Consider the following 23,554-nt stretch of genomic DNA (forward strand, 5'->3'; position numbering starts at 1 on the left):
ATATTTTTTCAAAAAAATCGAACCTAAGCCCGATCCGAAATCCAAAAGTTATTTCGGACCGAACTCGGACAGTGCTACGACCCACCCTAGTTCCAGCCCTACTTTTATACAAGCCCTATAGTTATTTAATCTATCTGGTTGCTGTTTGCAGCGAGAATATAAATAGGCCAAGGCCGAAGTGATCGAATGAATTCCGCAAGCATTAACACCACAGTCACTAGCCTCCTCTGCACGGCCGCTAGTCTCCTCTAGACATCTTCCTCATCTCCCGCCAGGCACAATTAGCCACAAAGCTGCTGATGCTCTGGCCGGCGATTTTGCCAGCCATCGGGAAAATGGCGGAAGAAGGCCCATACCGAAGCGGAGACAAATCAAGTCTCGAATAGCTACGACTGTAATACATTCCATTGCCTCTATACTTTGGAGACTTGTTCATAGCAGTCGCATCCTTATTGCAGATCCACGGAGAAAGAGGCTGGGGCATATGAACAAGCTTTCGGAGTGCATTCATTTATTTTTTTATTTGATCTTTTCTTTTTCTTGCAAAGACGATGAAAAATGTATTTAGAGGCAAATGTTTGCAGCTATGACGTAATAATTTCTCTGCCAATGATTTCTTTTTCGTCCATTTTTTTTTTTTTTTGGCACTGAAATTGTTCTAAAGATGGCTTGGAACCTCGTGGAGCTTCTATTGAATTGCTAGAAGACTCTGGAGCGCCGGCGGAAAATTTTAAAGCCAGGCGGGCTTTTGAATCTCTATGCCAGTTTGCTGCCGGCCGGAGAAGTATAAATCCACACCCCAACACATTTATCTTGATGAATTCATAGCCACCCGCCAGGGCAATAGTATTTCACCTGTCAGTTGCATACCTTGGTAAATGAAAATAAAATATGACCGAGAATAGGGGACTCAGAGTAGGCATCCAAGTAATGTGAGAAAGCAATGGAAAAGAAAACACAATCTTAATCTTAAACATGATGTCACTCCATATTTACAGTGTTCTTTATTCTCTTATAACCATTAATTATGCAGCCTTACTAATCATCTGAATCAATCTTCGACTAGATCATTCAAGAAGATGAATTTGAAGGTTCCTTCAACCTATGGCGACCCATTGGACTACCCTACCCATTTATATTTAGGTTGGCCTCAGCTAACTCATACCCAACCAACTACAAAAGAAAACATCTCACTAAATCCATTTATTTCGGGCTTTTGGGGGGTTTTTGGGAGGTGGGGGAGCGGGGGTGTGGGGTTGTGGCAGGCCTGTCCAGGCCGAAACTCGCCACTCCTACTTCAGAAAAGAGAATATGTCATTTACATAAAGTACTTTCATAAGCCAAAATGACATGGACAAAGCCACCCAAGGCAAGCTAACATTATGTACAGCCATCAGGAGCTGATCTCATGTCATCCCAGAAGCAAGTTGTACACTCGCACCCTTCTCATTTATTGAAATATCATGATGCGGGAGGAAAATATTGCTTCAAATCCATTTAAGCATCAGCATGATAAACGTCAAGGCATGATCATGAGATTCTGTGAACAAGAACCTGATAAGAATTTGGTACCTGTCCACCAACTTTCTGACCAGTGCAACTACCAAGGGAAATCCTTAAACTTGACCAACAAAGAAATAAATTTACATTCCTTCTTTCGAGAATTATACATGCCTTAACTGAGAATATAAACTATAACCATATAGAAAATTGAAAAGTATTGGATTATCTTGTGAAATAGGGTCACAAGCCAAGATTTCAAACAACAGACTTAGAGAAACACATACCATCATCGTCAATGGAAAAGATAATGAAGTTTAGGGATTGGGAACAGTAACATTTAAGATCTTGACCTCCTGATATGGCTTGTCATTCTTATCTGTTTTTACCTTCTCTATTGCCTGTTTATTAACATCAGATTCAAGCAGTCAGCAAATGGAGGCAAAACACACGTAGACACACACACACACACACACACACACAGAGAGAGAGAGAGAGAGAGACTATTATAAGATACTGCACAAGATTCGTACCTGAACAACATCCATCCCCTTTACAACTCGGCCAAAAACAGTATGCTTATTGTCAAGCCATGGTGTGGCCACGGTGGTAATAAAAAACTGAGAACCATTTGTATTTGGTCCAGCGTTTGCCATTGATACTGTGAAAGGTCTGTCATGCCTCAAGCTGCAAGCAGGCAAACATGCATCAACAGGGCATGCGAATGACATCTCCAATATAAGTTATCATGACCATTGTAATCAACAAAATAGAATTACTATAAAACAAAAACATAGAGGTGAGAATGCAAATGATAGTCGCACTGAAAATGAATAAAAGAACAAGCATGCAAGATTGAGAACATAAATGTATACATAAAGTAACATTAATAGCAAACCTCACTTATTTCAACATAGTCCAGCCTTTGAAATGGAAGACATATAAATTCCATCTCACTATTCCTACTGAAGTTCATTGCTATAACTCTTTGACCCGGATCAAAGACCTATCGCATGGCAGGAATGTCTTGTGAGATATACAGCTAAACCATTTCAAGTTTGCAGAACATGATTCCATGAAACTGCATCATGATATGATGTGTGCTGGCTTCATAATTAACACTTGAGGAAGACAATTAAGTGATTGAACAAGACAGCAAATGGAAAAAAAGAGTTTATTACCATCCCAATTTCCAAAGCTCTGTAATTATGTACTCATTAGTTAGTAAGGACCAAAAAATGCTAAAAGCACTTTAGCTAGCTGGACCCATAAAATCATTCTAAACCACCTTTCTGACTCGGTTACCTACTTAATTAGAAAAAGAAAAATGTGTTAGGGCAGGGGTTTTCTAGCAGGAATCATATAAAATTGTCTTTTGAGTTGTAATTCACGCTTAAAGATGAAATGCAAGTACACATATCTATATAACCCCCTTCCTCTTGGTCAAATCTAATCTTCTTTCCTCTTGAAATTAAACTACATAAGCTAAAATTGTAGCTAATAGTGCAGGCCTCACTACTCATCCAATAGCCTATAAGGTTTCCTCAAACCCCATCAGTCCATTCTCCTAGGAATCTTTTTTCCCCATTTTGGGTTTGTAATCTATGCCTAAAAATGCATGCATTCTCTGCACCAAACCTATCCCTGTTCCTCTTCGTCTTTTTTTTTTTAAAGGACAAGGATACCTCAATGTGTAGTTTTCCACTACCGAGCACAAATACGGTAGCCAACATTGCAGGTCTTCACATCCATCAACTTAGTTTTAGGTCCTGATTTTCCTTCTCTAGCAAAAAATTACTTCAGCTAAGAATTTGGCACCAATTCATTGAGAGCTTATTTTAAAATAGAGCGAGTCATAATATTCTGGAAACTTACTAGACAAAACAATCATACATGAACTCGACCCTGATAAGCTTGTCAATTGGTTGGGCAGACATGTTGAGTGGTCTTGAAGTGCTGTAGCTTGGATTATCCAATAAAATAGTGGTGGTCATAGGAAAGAATGCATTTGTTATGTTTTAGTATCTTTGTTGTTCAAAATTTTGCAGTCTTAGAAAAGACTTTTAGGGGTTCAAGCTATTACAGTGCATAAGAAAAGCAACAGGCTGTAGCATGAAACGTCATAAGTGATGTCAGTCAGCTCATACATATACAAGCATAGACTAGCAAATCAGCAGAGCATTCAGAATATTAAAATATAATTATTACATATAAAATAACAGCACTTCAACTGCTCAGCAGCATGGACAGCTAGATAATTCCATATGTTCCAAAATATCTAATTGTTAAACAGCGCCATTCCGTGCATCAAATCTAATTTATGTCATTATACATATTTCACTGAACTTTAAATAAATGGCTAGGGTTTGATGGTCATGGTTTCACTATTTGGCTTCAGTAGTAGTTTCATTGCAATTCAACCATGAAATATCAAAGTTGGAGTGGACAGTACAGATTATACTTCAAAATTGGAAGATGTCCTCAAATCAAAGATTACCACTTCTAGCCATCTCAACTTTGATGCTATATCAAAATAAACAAATTAAAATGATCCAAGGGGAGATATAATTGTCGAAATAAATAAAAATCAGCATGATAAAAATAAAAGATGCAATATCTTGTAGTAAATAGCAATAAAAAACAAGACTATACAGAACCACTGACTTCTATAGAGATGACATAGTACCTTTTGTGAAACTCATCTTCAAATTCCCATCCCCATATAGACTGCCCACCAGTGCCATCTCCCAAAGGATCTCCTGTCTGTATCATGAATCCCTTGATTACCCGGTGGAAGATAAGATTGTCATAATATCCGTTTCTACAATGAGTCGTAAAGTTCTCCACAGTTTTTGGGCATTCTTCTGGGTACAGTCTCATGTGAATGTCACCAAGAGATGTGTGCAAAATCTGACAACATAAAAAATGCTGTTAGGCATTTGATGGACATGACATGCTATTCTAGCATCCATGATGCCATCATGGCATATATATAATCACAGTCCATAACATCATCACACCATACAGAAAGGGAATTGGAGCCTTATGTGAGTTCAATATTCAACTCATCATCCAGGGAACTTACTAGATAAATTAACTTATCTAGGCACAAGCAAGTGACTTGAATACCTAGAACTACTAGAGAAATATCAAATGCTATGCCGAAGAATAAGTTGTTACTGCATAGTATGGATGTAGATACAAATTACAACAGTCAACACAATAATTTGACAAGAAACCTTACCACACTATCAGGAAGGGATGTTGTGACAGCTTTTCCTATATCAGATACCGCTAAAAGCTCCTCAGGAGGTGGCTTTTCATTAAAAACATCCCTTCCTTTTGTTGCATCTTCAGGTTCTTCAGGCTCTCTTCGGCTGTTTAAGATACAGCCAACATAGAAAGATTTTACAAGTCACAATCAAGGAGTTAAATTAAATAAAAACTGATAGCAAAAGAAGATAATTCTATAACAGTCTTCATGTTATTACAGTATTTTCACTTTAAAAAAACAAAATTCATGTTTTAGCATGAGGCTTGTTCCATCCCAAAGCCGCAGACCAAAAAATGCAAATTACAAATGTATCGATGTAGGAATATAATTCAGCCACCAGTCATTAAGTCACCAAATTTACAGGAGCTCACAGGTTCACTTCAGTTTCTCTTTCCAAACGTATCATAATCAACTATCGGACACTGATAATATTTGTTGATGACTCATTTACATAAGTGAATATTTAGTCAATTTGCCAAACCTTGATTTTAGTACCTGAACAAATAGATACGATGTTTTTTGAAAGCACAACAAAGAAGTGTAGGATCTGTCAAAGGCTCTTTGGTCTCATTGACATTTGCTGCAGCTGCAGGAATCTTCCTAACTTTTTTGTTACTCTTGTCACCTTGATATAAAGCAATTCTTAAAAACCTGTCATTGTTCTCCACTTTTCCAAGAATTCGGGCCACCTTATTCGTGTGCAAATTTACTATCTGTAGCAACAAAAGTAAAAAAAAAAAAAAAAACACTCAGCAATAACCATGACCATATCTAACAAGCAACTGAATGAAAATTATTGCTAAGAAGGTACTGATTATATTTGTAAATAGAGAATTATAAGTGCTAGTAAGAGATACCAGGATGTTCTGACACCATCTTAGAAGACAAAGGGTCACAGATATAGGAAAAAAAACAACCACATATCAATCAATTAGATGCTTTAGAATGATCAAACACATAGTTGTATGGGAGTACAGCTGTTGGTGCATATCATGGTAAAAGACATTGTTATTAAACTTCATATCATAACGTCAAGAACACCTTGAAAAATTAGTCTAAGCCTAATAACAAATCCTCCATAGCTGAGTCACAAATTCTTTAGTAAAGTAAATATTTATATTATGAACCCAATCTTGCAGTATAACTATGCAAATCACTTGCCAAAACCAATTATGTCAGAGAAATAAGCACAGAAGACACCTTTCAGAGGGCATAAGATTACAGCCGCTCTGTAAGCCTGAAAATAGAATCACCAATATCCTGCCTGATACACTTTATTTTGATTCCTGCATACATGAAATAGTGTTTTGGTGTATTTTAGCTGTTCAACAGAAGACCTGTGCAAGTCCTTTAGGGGACATTTCAGTGGCTAATGACAGAAGGATCTATGAAACCTCAAAATTTAATTGCACAATAGTAACATTACATACTATGGGCACAAAGATCAATGGGTTAATGCACAAATAAACAAAAAAGGATCTAGTTTGGTCCTGAGAAGACATGATTACAAGTGCTCTATGAGCCTGAAAATAGAAGCACCAATATCCTAACCAACACACGTTAGTTTCAAGATTCTGCATATGCGAAGTGTTCTGGTATAATTTAGTTGTTCAACAGATGAACTAAACAAGTCCTTTAGTGAGTTTTTCAGGGACTAATCAGAGAAGGTTCCATGAAACCTAAAAATTTAATTGCTACTATTGTAACAATATATACTATGGGCACAAAGATCAATGAGTTAATGCCCAACACACTTTATGGCATATGTCTGAATTTCCACATCTGTATTGTTTATTTTTATTCCCATAAAAAAATATTCATGATATCCATTCTGCTTTCACCGCCCATGCTCTTGCTACTCTGGTTTACCGTTATTTCTGTTAGATAGCTCCTTCATCTGCCACATTTCCTGTTTGTTGTAATCCCTTTCTAAATTCCATTTTTTGGGAATTCAGTACTATCGACATCCAGTCCAGCATTGCCACAGCCAGCCATTACTTGAAGAATGATAGAATGAATCAACTTGCAGTACAGACAAGGTTTTCTCCATCAGACAGAAAGAGCACCTAAAGCAAATTATACCCCAAAAAATTCAAACACATTTTACTGCACTAAAATGGGGCATTGTAGGCATTGATATCATGAGGAAAGTTTAATATGGCATGTCATGGAAGGAAGTAATGATCAGAAAAAATAAACCTGCATATAAGCTTTCTGCTGAACATGATTTTGAACTAGGAACAACATGGGAGATGCTCGTACAAAATCAGCACAAACAAATTAAGCTCTTATAAAGGATAAAAAAAAGAGAATGAGTAAGAATTTTAGAGTTATCCAAAGGGTGATTTTGATTATCCAGCAGAAGTTAGTGGTTACAGATGTCTATACTAAGAGCAGCAAGTACAAGAGATGAAACATATGCGTTGCATCAATAATAACCAGAAAGAGCACCACCATGTGTGAAGTGAGAGCAAATTGTTCAATGTCGTAAGAAAGTATCTGGAAAACTGACATATCTTTTTGTTTTTTTTAAAAAAAGACTTAATGTCGGAAAGTTGAAGCGAAGTGGTAGTCCATAAAAAAAAAAAAGAGAAAACTCTTGAAGAAAGACAAAAATCAGAAGCCATAGACTTTTACATATATACAGTTGCAAAAGAAATATAAAGCAGCCACCAAAGTTCACAATCTCTATACTAGACCCCATATAGGAACCATTTGGTACAGTGTTGGAATGTCCACTATGGAAGATGGTTCAGCATGCCAACACTCAGTACACCCAATTTAATCTATCAAAATATTGTCAGGAAAACTAGGGGTTCAAATCACATACCAAAAACAAAAGAAACATAGATGGACCCGATAATGAATTGTAAAAGATAGAAATGATATGTGTAAGTTGTTCGATAAGAATAACAAAAGAAGAATAGAATTAGGGAAAGATCCAAGTACAAATGTATGAGCAGATTTGACAAGATACAAAGATGTAAACTTTTGGACCAGATGGCATTCACATTGAAGTATGAACCTTAACATAAGAAATGAAATATGTTTGTTCACTTGAAGTACAGCAGAATACAAGTAGAATGGAGGAAAATCATATGCATAATGGTCTCACTATATTACAAATAAAAGATATATTGTCTTCAAAAATACGTGGAACCAGACATATTAAATATCCAAAGAAGCCTGGATTTCGAGTAAATGCAGTATATAATTGAATAGGTGGCCGAAAAAATCATAAATGACCAACTTATCCCATTACACTACCTTTTTCACCTTTGCATCCTTGCAACTTTTTATCAACATATTTTTCTAGGCAGCGTTTGTTAGGGGAATATTGCAGGCATAAGGCTTGAAATAAACCTTATGCGTGCCAAACAGCTTTTAGAAAACAGGCATAAACAGCGAATAGCTATGCTGGTTAAAATTGTTTATGCCAGCCATAACTATTCCAAGGAGATGCTGTCATAAGGTATGTTTTCCTAGCATAAAGTCAACGCTTATGCCAGCTTTCTATTTTTTATGGACACAACCCCTCATCCAGAAGTTCCAGAAATCAAGGTTTCACATATCGGTACCAAACCTCATACTGGTTTTTTGACAGAAGTTGTAACCAAACAAAATTAAAATAACTCATGGCATGAATATTTCCACACGCTTAGCTTTTTTCTATTCCTATTTTTATCACATCCAAACCAGACATACCCTGGTTTGCAAAACTCTCCAACTTGCAAACAAATGGCTCAATAATCTCAGCTGTATGATGAATTTTTGTATAAACTAAGAGAAAAAAGTTACATGTTTACCAAGGAAGAAACTATACATTTCGCTCTAGTACATTTCATAGGGGTGCACAATGCAGATGATTTTTTTACATAGAAAATAACATTTAGTGGATAGAAAATGGCACAAAACGAAACTACCCATGAAAATATTTAAAGGTCAATAAATATGTAATTTATTGTATAATCCATTGTATGAATTGGGATATATACACAAGTTGAAGGGTATGAAAAGATAATGAGGCTGCCAAACAAGACTTAAATGAAGATTATAAAAAAAATTACTTCCCATTTTAAACATTCTGCTCATAGATAACAATGAAAAGCAAGATTATTCATGGCTAGTAGATTAACCAGTAAGGCTTCCAATTCTATTGTTTACGAGTACTAGAAGCGGAGCATACTTTTATACCCAGAAGAGTTGCATAAATAAGAAAGTTAGAGCTCTCATCAAAAATAGCATTTGGTTGTGGAGCACTTTCTGTTTTCTCAATTTCCTTCTCAACAGCCATTCTTCGCCCAAAGTCAATTGCTTCTAGCTGATATAAAGGAGCACCACTTCTTTGTAAATCTTGGGCCACCTGCCAAATTTCAGAATATGAGAATATAAATTATCCGAAAAAACAGCTTTCAAGTGGAAATGAATATTACCTCAAGAGATTCATCATACACAAGCCTCAGTTTACCCGTTTTGAACCAAAAGACACGTATCCTGCGATCAGGAGATGTTATAGCAAACTGATTGCCATCTGGGCTCACCTGAACAAAAAGAAAAAAACAAATTTGTCAAATTTGCTAAATTAGTAGAAACTTTTATCTGATATTTTGGTTTATTGCTATTAGCATATAAAAACCATGGCTAAATAGCACGCAGATTAAGTATTTCGAATTCCAAACTTGAAATGTACAAACAAAATCAAATCTTATATGAATAACAACTTCATCTTCTTCTACTTGCAAAATGGACACCTAAACAAGTACCTAGAATGACAGTTAACATAATGAAAAAAGAAAGGAATAACTAGCACTTGTGATACACCAGATATCCAAATGTAAACTGAAAACTAATCATTATTTCCAACTGAAAAAAAACAACCATAGATAATTATCAATTCATAAATTTCTGGTAGAGAATAGTACATCTCTTGGTAGGATATCTTTAAAAGTTACAGTCGAAGTGCTTGACCATAAGAGGCTCTTGTCAATTATAAGGGTCTCTGAATCAAATTTCAATAGCTTTCTGGCCATGAATCCTAAGGCTTATGGAGGAAACAGCCTAGATCTGTTATACACAGCTGAGAGCATTTGAAATACCATTTTTGTTGGTTGTTTTCTCTCAGATCTCATTCTTCTTGCCCTGTCCTCTCCCAAATCAATCAAATTGAGGATGCAGTGACTCCAAACTTTCTTATGGAAAAGAAAATTACTTCTAAATCAAAAGAAATGAAGAGAAGTATGGCACCAAGGTTGCACGAGGTGAGGAGAAGGTGCTCAACAAATATATCTCTGATACTCCAATCCATAAAGAATACCAGAACAAAAATCCAAAGGTATCGAACTATGTTAGTGTTGCATATTCCTGGCTCCTTTGGCTCCACACACTATGGTGGCTAAGGAGGTACCAAGAAGATTGACAAAGGATATAGAATCACAGTGTTCCAACAGAAGGCACCTTTGTGAAGAGAAAGCAATAAAATTTTTGTTTATCTTGCTTTCATGTATGAGTTTGTCTAGACAATATGTTGTTTTTAATATTATTGAAAACATGACATAGTGGATTATAGATTACCAATAATGTTCCCTGAAATCTTAAGAGTGGCCAAATAAATTATTTTGCAACTCCAACCACTTAAACGATAATCTCAGAAACATTAGATGGCCATTCATTTATTTAAACATCATATGTTTCTGTTTAAGTGGTTAACTGGTTATCTTTCATTAAGCATCTAAAGAACGAGCAAACATTTGGAGTGAAAACTGAATTGAAAATGCACATATTAATCTAATAATTGCAGAAGACCACACATGTATTTAGGCATCATACATTTTTATCTAGGTGGTTCACTAGCTGTTGAGCCTGTTAAACATCTTAAGAATGAACAAATATTTGATCTGAAAATTAAATTTAAAGTGCACAAATTAATCAAAAAAAATTTTAGCACAATAAGTCAATAACTAGTATATTGTGTACAGTGCTAGGTTAATTGTTGTTTTAATTTGACTGGTTTTATTCTACTTACTTAACCCTAGAAGTTTCATGTAAACAAGTTCCCATTGTCCAACCATGTCCTAATCACTGGCTTCTCCATTGTTGTCTAACCTAGTCATAAACCTGCTTGCATCCATCTTCTCTTCTTTTAGTCAAAGAGATGAAGTTACATTGTCCAACCATGTCCTAAAGTGCACAAATTAATCAAAAATTGTAGTATGAAAACTAGTATATTTTGTACAGTGCTAGCTTAATTGTTGTTTTAATTTGACTAGTTTTATTCTAGTTAACCCTAAAAGTTTCATGTAAACAAGTTCCCATTGTCCAACCATGTCCTAATCACTGGCTTCTCCATTGTTATCTAACCTAGTAATAAACCTGCTTGCATCCATCTTCTCTCCTTTTAAGTCAAAGAGCTGAAGTTACATTGTCCAACCATGTCCTAAAGTGCACAAATTAACAAAAAAAATTGTAGTATGATAACTAGTATATTTTGTACCGTGCTAGGCTAATTGTTGTTTTAATTTGACTGGTTTTATTCTACTTAACCCTAAAAGTTTTATTAAACAAGTTCTCATTGTCCAACCATGTCCTAATCACTGGCTTCTTCATTGTTATCTAAGCTAGTAATAAACCTGCTTGCATCCATCTTCTCTCATTTTAGTCAAAGAGCTGAAGTTACATTCACATTAAGTTATATATGCATTAATCAGTAACTGCCAACTAGTCAAATCATTGTATTCGGTATTTTATTAGATGAACTACAGATAGCTTTATTTGACCACAAACTACCCATTTAAATGTTCAAGGTTCAACAAGCACTGGATGATTGCATAACCATTCTGACAAACCATCGTGGATTGACTTGAACAAACTACAATCCTGCTAGCATGATTATTTTTATAAGTGGGATAATATAGTTAATATTTTTTCTTCAGGGAAGACATAACTAATATTGGTTGTAGTCTTAGGGTTCCAGGAAATTGCATTAAGGGGTCCACTCTTTCCACCTTTAAACCACTATATACTGAAGGCGCATAAGATTGATTTTCAATATGAGCCACACTGGCAGCAATAACAATCTCTCACCTTAAACATTTAGAGTTTTTCTTATCAAAAATGAAACTCATCTAAAAAAGAAATATTAAAATGCTTCAACATATTAAGAAAAAGAGTACCTATTTGATATAATATAAGTTAGAATATGAATAATAATAGACAGACACAGATTGTCACAAAGGCAAATTGATGGAAAATCAGGACCCTAGCAATTCTTTTGTCCGCTTTGGGCTGCCATAAAAAGATTGCTTTCACCAATTCCACTTGCAAATATAGTGTTTAAATGCATGAAGGAAAACTACAAATCATGAAGAAGTATCAAATATCTTTTCTTCCACAAAGAGGCTACCAAGGGAGAGAAACCATGGTAGTAGTGATAAAGTTGGTTGGGTAATCAATCTTCAGGAGTACCTTTCACAGCCTACAAGACATAAAATACATGTTTGTGTGCTCATAAAATACCAGAATTAAGAAATGGAAATCAACTGGCATAGTTATCATAGCCAACCAAAACAACAGAAAAGGACAAAGAAGAGAGCTAAAATACAAAAGAAATCTGAATATACTACATAACTACCTCAATCGCAGAGACAGTGGTCTTGCACTTGGCAATTTCAAAAAGATTGGTGTCCATTTTTAACTTGAAATTCACACTGCACACAATAAACAGAGAAAATTAGTCAAAAATATCAAACAACCATAATAAACACATGACCCGGACAGAAAGAAAACTCTCTGATCCATTCCATTCATCAAAAGAAGGAATCAAGAATATCCAGAAATTACACAACTAAATATTATACTTAAGGAATAAGACAAGCTTAGGCACAAAATCATCATGAAGAATGCTACAGGCTAAAATATTCTCCATAAAACTATGTTTTTTTTTTCCCAAGAAAACATTCTTTACTTTCCACAGCATCAGCTCTATATCACAGGGTGGAAAGCAATGCAAACCTGAGTCTCAAAAGAATGGATGCCATAAAGCATGCTTAAAAGGCTAAAAGAGGATAAATGGGTTAAGATCTTAGTTAGCAGAGACTGCTGGCTTTTAGTTGCAGTATTCCTACATTAACAATTGGTATGGGACAACATTTCTATTGTTTACATAATGTGAGCAAGCTCTGCAAAGTTAAGATGAGTTTTCTTTTATTTGTTCAAGAACAAGGTTCATGTTAGGGCTGTCAGTTGATCCAAGAAACACAACTCTCAAAATCCGTACTATAAGAAATTACAAGAACTCAGCATGTGATAAACAGATAATATATAATTTTATTTCAAAAAGTATCATGCAACAGAATCCAGGCGAGTGAAGTTGTTTATTTAATCAAAACAATCCATCAGCAATGGAATTTTAATCAGACAAGTTGAAAAGCTTTTATTTCATCAGGATTCTAAATCTTAGGGAATGAAAAAGATATCCAGGTCCGGGGCCGACAGCCATGCAGAAAATAGGAGTAAAAGTATCTCTGTTTTCAAGACTGGGAGGCGCATGGTGCATTTTTATGTCTTCAAGCTCTCTAACAAGCAGGCTTCAAAGCCTTTTGCTTTATATATTAGCAGATCTAGAAGAGACTGATGAATTTCAGTTGCAGTATGCCTACATTAGCAATCGATATGAGATAATATTTCTATTATTTGCATAAGTTGAGCAATTTTTTTTGCCAGAGCTAAGACAAGTATCATTTTATTTTTTTCAAGAACAAGGTAGGCGCTATCAGTTGATCCGAAAAGTTAAACCTTCAATTGAGTTCAGGACAAATTAAGCTAAAATCAAGCCTGATTTTATGTTAATTGATTTGAAGCCAACCAAAAATTAACCTGGCACAATCAGGCTTGTTGGCCCAATAAGGCTCAAAAGATTATAAGAATATGCATGTGTGTATGGGTGGGTAGTTGTACACCACATAAAAGCTTTGATAGATAACTTACTCAAAATATTAAATTTTATAGAGTGAAGATGGATTTATAGTATAGTTAACAAATTAATTCAAGCTTTAACCAAGATTTAATTTGAGCTTGAATGGAGATTGATTAAGCATTAAACAAGCTTGATATAAGCTCAAATTGATTTTAGCTTGATTTACAGTTATTAAGCTGATCATTTAGGCCCATGTTTGGCTCAGTTTGAAATTAAACTTGAATTAGTCTCAACAAAATAATTAACAAATCAAGCTTGATCTCAAAATTAAAGCTCAAAGATAATTAAAACCAAACTCAATTAAAGTCAAGCTTAAATCAAGTTTGAACCAATTACACCCCCAGTCCATGTTCTGTAAAAAGAAGCTGGTAGATGGCAGACCCACTAGGGATACCCTCCATATGTGTACATGGATCAAAGATATTAAGGCATATTACATTCACCAGAAAATGAATAAGAATCAAACTTTATCCATATTCAGTTTCCTTTGTAATCAAAATTATTCTTTTGTTTGGATCATCTCAGGTTCTCAAGGGCTGATTTCAGCAGAAACATCAAATTTAAACCACAAATTTAAATAAGTCTCCAGTAGTACCAGTAACAAAATGTTGGTACCTGTTAAAGTGAATGAAAGAAAGGAAGGACAAAAAGGACAGAAGAGTGAAAAGGGCAAATTGAAAGAATATTAAATGAGAAAGGGGAGAAGAAGCACACAGAGTATCCATTTTCCCCCTTTTGACAAAAATACAGCTCCAAAACTCCCCCTTAATCATCCAAAACCTTTTATTTCTTAACCTAGCCAGCCAACCAATATTTTTCAGTTTGAGTCTTTAAAACTCTTGTAATCAACTAAAAGTCTCTCAAATGAGAACCCAAAAGCTTTTGTAGATTATAAAGTTCAACCTTCCATGGAATGCAGGAACATACTCTGCTGATATCCTAGTATTTGACTTAGCAAGAGAAAAAAAGGACATGCAGGGGATATATAATTTAATCACTTTATAATTGAAAATTTTAAAAGATTTGGCTCATTAAGATGTTTCAAAATACATGTTTCTCATCCAAACTCAAATATTATAGCAAGGATATTAACAAACACGACATCTCACCAAGTTATTTAATACCAACATCACTAATCAAGCTCAAAAATGAGAAAATCCCACTTTTAATGTTTTCATAGTAGGCTGAAACATGGGAGAGAAGCTTTCCACCAATGTCCAGAAGCTACAACAAAATCAAACTAGATAAGTATTTGGCATGTATTTGATTCATGCATGGATGTCCAAAGTAGATTCTATGAGCTAGCTGAGAGGATCTATGTTGCACAGCCATATAAGGACAATTTAGGCTTTCCAAGACTTCAAGACATCCTTCAAATGCATTCTTAAAATTCAACCTCCATGCATTAGTATAATCAAAATGCATGTTGCAAGTAAAATGCATGCATGCTATACAGCAAATAACATTCATTAGTTTGCGGTCATGCAAACAAAAAAATCACAATAAAATGGAGAAAAGGAGAAAGAAATTAACAAAATACAAAGTTCAAATAGCCCAAGCTAAATTTGCAAGCAAAGTAAAAAAATAATTATGTTTACATAAACAGAACAAATTTCTTTAATGTAGCAATTCAGTAACAAACAGAAGACAGACACTAATTGCAGAGCAAAATAACTGAAAGCACTTAAGAACACACCTATTCTCTGGAAACTTGAGTGTAGTGGGAGACCAATATTCTAGGACTCCTTTGGCATCAGCTGATATCACAACATCATATATGTGGTTGTACTTCATAACTTTTACTGGTCCCATATGAATCTGCAGAAGAAAAAAATACATAGGATTATATGTACAAAATTTGAGTAAGCTAGACTTTCCTAGAGGATATTTGAAAAGAATATGTAGTAACAAAGATAACGTACCTCTCTCGAGATGATTGGTTCATTCGAACCAGCATGTGCATCATATATGTAAACAAAGGAGGAATTTCTGTCACTAATTGCAAGCTTAGCTTTAACATCTCCTTGTCTATAAGCCCATTCAACCGCACCAGGAATAAATGGAAGATGCATCATCACCATCATATCAAAGTTTACAACATCATAAATCTTCACCGACCGATCATTAGAAATTGTACAGCAAAATAAACCATCAACACTAACCTGCATTACTGAACCACACCATAATTGACAACTGCTCAAATAATAGCAAACATATGGAAAACAGAACAGAATGGTCAGCCGGAGTGCAGAATGACTTTCAGTTGGATTAACATTCAAGAATAAACTAAACCAAAATGGAAGAAGCACAAGCGAAGATGCAGAAAACTCATTATCCAAAAGCAGCCAGGTGAAAAAAAAAAAAAAAGTGACAGCTAGTGTACAGCCATACAACAATATGATATTTCCAGGATACAATTGTCTCCGCACTTATTAGCCACATGCAGTTGGCATGGGGCTTTTATGATTTTGGTAGAAATGAATATTTGTGTTCTCGTGCATCAATGTTATTATGGCAACACTTATGCCTCGTCATAATCAGTATAAAAGTTTATCATCAACGAGAGATGAGAGCAAGGATGAAAATGAATCTGAAACCCGCTGATCCTATCTGTTTCTTTAACCATAACTGGCCAAGAACCTGGACATCCTGGATATGGGTAAAGAACAATATAGAGTTGGTCATTGTGGGTAAAATATCTTATTGAGATATCTCGCAAAGTAGCCTTCTCACACCCCAATGGACTAGTATACTCATGTCCCACAGTTGTTTGGTAAATCAAGTCCAATCCCAATAGTGTACTCACCAATGAACTAGTATACTCATTGTCCAACAGTTGTTAGTCAATCAAATCCAATCCTAATAGTTCTTCTGGACTAGACTAGAAATTCCTACTGGATTAGGACTCAAGCCTATGTTTATATACATGGCTAACATAGAATGCAGGTCCTCATCCATGAAAGTGCCAACACCTAGGCTAGGGTTCAACAGGTCCATATACATCATGCTCCTCATTAGCAAGGTATCAACCTCAAAAAAGTGCCCTTGCCTCTGCTATCATTTTGGCCTCTAGTTCATAGTCCACTCATGCAATCTCCTGGCATGGGATTTTTTTTTTTTCACAAAAGAGCCCTACGCAATGCAGGGTAGCCCTGCCCCAGATACACCTAATCCCCCAACCCTTGGTGACGGCAGGATTAGATCTCTGCCAAGTTAAGCTGGCAAGTTCGCATTGGGTTAATACTGTAAGAAATATGTCTATTGTATAAGAGATAAATTTTGACAAAAAAAGTCCAAAAAAAAAAAAAAAAAAAGAGATGACTCCCTCCAAGAAGAGGTTAACTAACTGATGACAATGAATCATCAGTTACATCATCCAATGTCTTTGATTCATTTAAGTGTTTGTTTTCAACAAACATGGATATCACTAGCATTAAAATTGTACCCACATTTGCTTAAAGTACAAGTAAAAACTTAAGAATACATTTGGTCTACATATTTGTATTTACCGAATAAAAGTGGATATTGATGTGTACCAATACTCAATCTATTTTCAGTTCTAGATTGTCACAACAAAAAGAATATGTCAATCACTTGTCCAAATACAATGATTGAAGAGGCATGACTGCATGAGGTTTCTTAACTAGCCACCCCCCCCCCCACAAAAAAAAAAAAAAAGAAAAAGGAAGACCAAGCAATGCAATTCGATATTCTTGACTATATATGCATGTATGTATATGTATATATGTAAGCATGTATATGTATATATCTAAGTATGTATTTACCAAATCTATGCTATATATAAAAGCACAAATAAATTTCTTTACAGACCAATCACAGCCCTCTGATTTGATTACAGACCATCAAAATGAATCCTTCAAGCTGAACTAATCAGTTGATCATAGCAACCCAGCACTGCAAACTGCAGAAACAAGACAAGTACAGCCATGGTAAGATCCAGACTCTTACCCACTTGGAGGCCATGATTTCCCAACCACAAATGCAATTCCATCTAAATTATATGCTCCATGTGTGATCAATTATAACATTTTATTATACTTCCCCTTCACAGCCTGCATCACCATATTTGGCTTTTGAGAAAATGCCCAGACTCCAGTCTCCAGTCAGCCAATGAACACCTTTAAGTAGCTTAGGTTATAAACAAAGTAATTTTATCCATCTCTTAAAACACATGCATGGAGCAAGCTCCACCATTTTTGGTCCCTTCTTTCCATATTTTCTTATTCTCTATGTTCACATATATTGTACCACTTCTACCCTTGTGTTATCTCTTCTTTCTTTCTTAATCATTTTCCTCAATTCATTACTCGAGGAAGTCTAATACAGAACAAGACATGAACCTTATTCCATACCTGGTTTCCAAAAGTAAAACTAGACCTTGATACAAATTATCACTTGTATTTTAGAATTGTTTTGCACCTTCTATTTTTCTTCTTGAAGGCATATTTCATCCAATGGTTCACCTTGAGTTTATACCATAACAACAGACTTGGCGAATATAACTTACTATTGTTTGCAAAAGGATAGAAAGTACCTAAGTAAACCTGGTTATGACTGGATCCAGATGCTGTTAATTGTATCTAGGATCCAGACGTTGTTAATTGTGTCTACTCAAGTTGATTACTGTGATATGTTTCTTATGTGTAGTTAACAGCATCCACTTGAACAATGTCTGGGGGTTACCATAAGTGGTCTGTATCTTAGCTCCTTTTCCACAATGAGTTTAGTCTTAATGCTCAAGGATCGGTTATGAGTTGCTCTTTCATTAGGTAATCTCCGTTTCTCTAGGCAAAACATCTTTTGTTGTTATAGAGAATTTTTCTTTATTTCTCTCATAAGCATGGTGTCACAAAATAAGTCCTCTAATTAATGAACTAGGCAGCCAAAATTTACAAATATCTAAATTGACATCACTATAGTATTCAGCCGCTCTAAGATATAGGGATGAGAAGAAGGGATCTAGGGCTGCGCATGCAAATAAAGCAAGAAAGAGAAGAGAAATTTTAAGTGAAGAAGAAAACATAGTGAATCCTAAATGCACGCTAAGCACTTTACTTCTCTTCTGCATCTTTTCCTGAACCATGAATTGCATATCTTTCCTAATTACTTGAATCAAGCATTAACTAGCCTATGGCCAGAACACTGTTACCACTATTCTGGAAACCTATGACTAGGTTTTCAGGTTAGTCCAACCAATGAGGCTCCATTGGGTTGGGGGGCCAAACCCAAACCCAAGGCAACCCCTATATACTCAAGTTGGTCTTGGCTAACCCAAACCCAACCTAATTAACAAAAAATTCTCATGCAAACCCATTTATTTTGGGTGAGTTCAGGCTGCTTTGCAGGTCTTGGTCAAAAATTAACATCCCTAAGTGCTTATAGTTGCTAAATGTGAAAAGGATTTGAAGGCATGCCCAAAGGTTTGCAAGATAGACATATTTTGAAACCAGAAAAGTTCCATGTGCTTAAATTTTCTATGCATTAAAATAGATGCATGCTTATTCCAAGTTTAAAATTGCAATATTTTTAATATCATGATATAGAGCCTTAATAGACTAATGAAGTAACATTTAGTGGCATCATAATACTGCAATCTTTAGACTAAAAATGTTACATATGTCAGACAAAGATTAGCAAAATACCCAAAAGCTTGAATACCAAAAATTTCAATAAATATAAGAATTCACAATCATTTGAGTGATAAACTTTAATGGTTGTTCCACTGCACTTTCAAACTCTAAGGAAGCATTGACAATACCAGAATCAAAGCATCTGGACAATAAAAGAGATTAGGGTTTTTGTTATGCTAATTATAACATAAGATATATCATATGAATGACTAGTTCTCTGCAAAAACAATAAACATCCAGATAACCACTCACAGCCAGGCCTTCAATAGGACCAAGATGAGATCTGAAATGTTTAGCAAATTCAATTCCAATAGCCTTCTTCTTCCAAAATTTCAAATGTCCTAAAACAAAAAATGTAGAGGAACATATCAGCATTCTAATCAAGGCACAAGGAAGCATAGCAAACAAGTTAGGGACTTGAGCGAGAAAAGCCTGAACATTCCCAACAATGAAAACTTTCTAAACATGAAAATTTTGTCAGCTCTAATGAAAAAAATAAAGAATATGTCTTCTATCAAACAAAATAAATTTTCCTTGCAAGACTTTCCATACAAATGCAAAAGCACCCCTTTTTTGTTTCATGTTTTTTCAGGTTTCAGCAAAGGCATCTTAAAAAGGCAACATTCACAAAAAGATGAAACCACTGAGTTTCTAGTTAACAAAACAAACATCAGAAAATGTAACAAAAGAATGTAACTAGCTAGAATTTATTAATCTTGTCCAATCAGTAAATCTCTTAGTTTCTTTTGGTATTTTATTCACAGAATCAGCATTTGAATCAGAGGAACTTGAGTGCCTCCAGAACAACTTGCAAAGCAACTAAAAATAGATAATTAAAAATATCAATAAGCAAACTGCTACAGTCTATAACAATTACACAAATTTATTCACTGGACAAGGCTATTTAGCTCTCTCTAAATATGTATATGCCTAACAGCCAAGAAGAGGCCGCATATACTGGTCTTTCCTTACTCTTTTGCGCAGTCATCCCATTTTTCACTAGCCAATAAAGTGATATCATGCAATCTCACAAATAAGAGAGAGAAAAATAGCTTGCTGAACAGCAAGGATCACATGTTGTACCAATCCAAAGCCCATCTTGTCTGTGCTAAAGAAGTTTTTCTCACTGATTGCAAGATGACAATGTACTTCTCTGCTACATTTTCACACAACACCTTACTAAATCTAGCATTATGTTGCGACTAGATACTAATGCTATATTAGCCCAAGGTCTTTCAATCTTGATGAGCATGAATTAAGTCAGTTCAAAGTTGCACCATGCTTCTTACACTTCATCCTTTGGTAAAAAAATGGAACACATAATGTAGAATAGTTGCACCTACAATATGCAATTCTATAGTTGTATAGGCTTTTCTAGTCTTTTTCCTCTAGCAGTTAGGACACATTTACCAAGTTCTTTCATAAATTTTGAAGTACTACAAAGGCAATTCCTAAAAAAACTAAGGCTGTCTTTGGTGTTTCTTAAAGAAATTATTTTTGCAACTACTAAAGAAAAGAGGGCTACCTAGAAAAAAGTAAGTGGTTGATAACAATTTCCAAGAAGTGCTTTTACAAGAAGAAAAAGTTTAGGAAGTGCTTTTAGGAGAAGCTAGAAACCTAAATTCTGGCTTCTCCTCATGTGAGAAGAACTTTCTTGAAGTCAAAGCAACATCAACATGGTAACCTCGGTCACAACAAATCGCTCCAGAATATGTGATAACTGAATGCCAAGTAATCAAAAAGTACTTTTTATTTAAGAAAGCAAGTATATGTGACTTTTGAGATTGACCTTTTAAAAGCAGAAGCAATATCAAACATGTCCTTGGAATTTGATTCACATGCATAATTTTTTAACCATGGAATAGATATATTGGAGGACAAGTCTATATACCTCAAGAATATCATTACTAACTTTGTGTACAATTCATTCATGCAAACTTTTCATTCTATGTTGATACAAAAACATTACATACAAACAAAATGATCAACAAAATACTTGTCATTAATAACCTACTGGTTGTTGTAATTGAGTTCATATAACATAGAAGCATCATAATTGAAAAAATTAGTTCTTTATAAACTATCAATTCTCCTTTCTTGGAAGTAGATAAAAATACTAAACATTGTTTACTGAGACAAAAGGAATTTGTAACTATTAGTTTATGAAAATACAAGCAATTGCAAACTTAAATCCAACAAAGTCAAGAGAAATAGACAAAGAAACTCTATAAAGAGTCTGCAGGTCTTAATATGGTTACAGCAAAAATGCCACCTCAGACTCCATCTTCAACTACAATATTTATAATTGATGGCAGTGTATAATTAAAGCACAAGCACAATTTAGTCAAGCAAAATACTAGTGAGTTATTTAGAGTCAGATGTTAATATTAAAAAGGATTTTTCATGTGTAAATATTCTCCTATCCTTAAATCCCCTGACTTTAGAGAACATGAGAAACTAAATTTAACAAAACATTCAGGTAGTATATTCCAAAATTAAGAACATGGACACTTGGAACCAACTCTAATTGTATTTACCACTGAGTTCAGTTATTTAGAGGTATATGGTTTATAAGTTTCCCTCATACAGAGAGTGTTTGTTGTGGAAAATTCTGTTGTAGTTTAATTGGTGTCTAGTGTTTATAGCAAAACAACTAGAAGTTATTCTTTAAGGGGGAAAAAAAAAAGAAATCTCGAGCAACCTGAAATTATGTAACTTGACAACCATAAGCAGTTTGGTTTGACTAACCAGATGACTAAACCCACACAAGTTTCGAGTTTAATTAAATGAAAAACAGACATAATTATAAGTCATGACAGCTCCCGTACAGCAAAATAATAACTATTAAGTTAGACAAAACGTGAAACAAAGTTACATATTCTAGAATCGAACAATGATGCCGTTTTATAGACATAGATGGATAAACTTAGATAGCTGGCGAGTGCACACCATCCATGCTTCCAGTAATGAAGAAGTCTGCGGCCGATACAGCAACATGAGTGACCACATCTCGATGCATGTAACTCTTCTCATACCTGCAAGAAGAGTCACATTTATAGAGGGGAGAAAAAGCTAACCTTCACAAAATAGAAAAACTATTCGCCAGAAATCTACTGATTATTTCTTGGATTATGGAGCAATTTGTTGTTGATACTGTTGTCTTACAAGCGAAGTGCATAAATTAAGTGCTCGCTAAGCAAAACAGCCCTTAGAAGCAGGGTCGGATCAGAGACCCTAGAATTGAGTTATTCTTCGAAAGGCGATGTAGAGATGGATGGAGAAGGGTTACATGTGAGCGCAGGGGAGGGCATCGAGGAAGGCCTGCTCGAACTGGAGAGGGCGCTTGGAACGCGGGCGAGGGGCGGGGCCGGGGCCTACTATCGGCTCCTCCTCGTCGTTCTCCGGTGGATTCACAGCTAGATTCCCGTTCTCGTGCTCCGCCATTGGAAAGGATCGACGAGCGGCAAGGAAGAGGAGAGATCAAGAGGAGTGGAGATGGTCGTTTAGAAAGAAAATCTTATGCGAGGGAGAGAGGACGAGTCTAGGGTTCTAAAGGGAGTGAGGGTTTGGTACCACAGAAATGCAGGAAGGCAAGTACGCTTGCAGGGGCCAACGTTAGATGCCGATTTTCGAATTCGACCGAACTTTAGTCGGCAATCTTGATGTTAAATAAACTAGCACAGCGGTGTCCGGATCTGTTAATTTTACAAATACAAAAAAAATAATCACCATAACACTAAATTTTAATATAAAATAAATTATAAATATAATAATTTAATTTATAATTTAATAAGAGCAAGCAGAAAAATAAATCCAACATTCAAAATAATAATTTAAATCAAAACGAATTGAAACTGAAAATTATTTAAAAATTAACAATTTATGATGTTTAGAATGTAGTAGATATGGTGAACTATGGAGCATAATCTTAGGATCTTAGTATATAATACTTTATTTCAGATCATTCAATCTTCATCAAAATATATGATTATATTTTTTCTTGATTGTTTGAATATAGTTGATGGTTGGCTTTCTGGATGATTTCATCAGTTATCTTTTCAATATCAATCTCTTCTCGAAATCATCTTTTTCATGCTCATCTATACTATCGCTATTTTGTTGTGACCGCATTATAGAACATATTTATCAGTAATTGTT

The 23,554-nt window shown here is 35.1% G+C and overlaps 1 protein-coding gene across 3 annotated transcripts; it reads right to left on the minus strand.

Annotated features, from left to right (window-relative positions):
* Positions 1 to 1,703: 1,703 nt before the first annotated feature.
* LOC105061390 (peptidyl-prolyl cis-trans isomerase CYP71) lies at positions 1,704 to 23,031 on the minus strand. 3 transcript variants are annotated; one of them, XM_010945415.4, is made up of 13 exons: positions 22,686 to 23,031; positions 22,346 to 22,431; positions 19,649 to 19,737; positions 15,668 to 15,907; positions 15,442 to 15,563; positions 12,402 to 12,477; positions 9,208 to 9,315; positions 8,961 to 9,137; positions 5,270 to 5,487; positions 4,745 to 4,877; positions 4,187 to 4,410; positions 2,034 to 2,187; positions 1,704 to 1,901 (listed from the first exon to the last, which is right to left on the minus strand). In XM_010945415.4, the coding sequence occupies exons 1-13, from the start codon at positions 22,838 to 22,840 to the stop codon at positions 1,818 to 1,820; spliced, it is 1,866 nt and encodes a 621-aa protein (XP_010943717.1). In that variant the 5' UTR covers positions 22,841 to 23,031; the 3' UTR covers positions 1,704 to 1,817. The 3 variants fall into 3 exon arrangements, 2 of the variants coding, with proteins under 2 accessions (XP_010943717.1, XP_019701630.1); XR_012142630.1 differs by lacking the exon at positions 1,704 to 1,901 and adding an exon at positions 2,404 to 2,506 and having other exon boundaries at positions 2,048 to 2,187; XM_019846071.3 differs by lacking the exon at positions 22,686 to 23,031 and having other exon boundaries at positions 15,668 to 15,915; positions 22,346 to 22,434.
* Positions 23,032 to 23,554: the final 523 nt, after the last annotated feature.

Source organism: Elaeis guineensis, chromosome 7, assembly GCF_000442705.2.
Source record: "Elaeis guineensis isolate ETL-2024a chromosome 7, EG11, whole genome shotgun sequence".
Classification (NCBI taxonomy): domain Eukaryota; kingdom Viridiplantae; phylum Streptophyta; class Magnoliopsida; order Arecales; family Arecaceae; genus Elaeis; species Elaeis guineensis.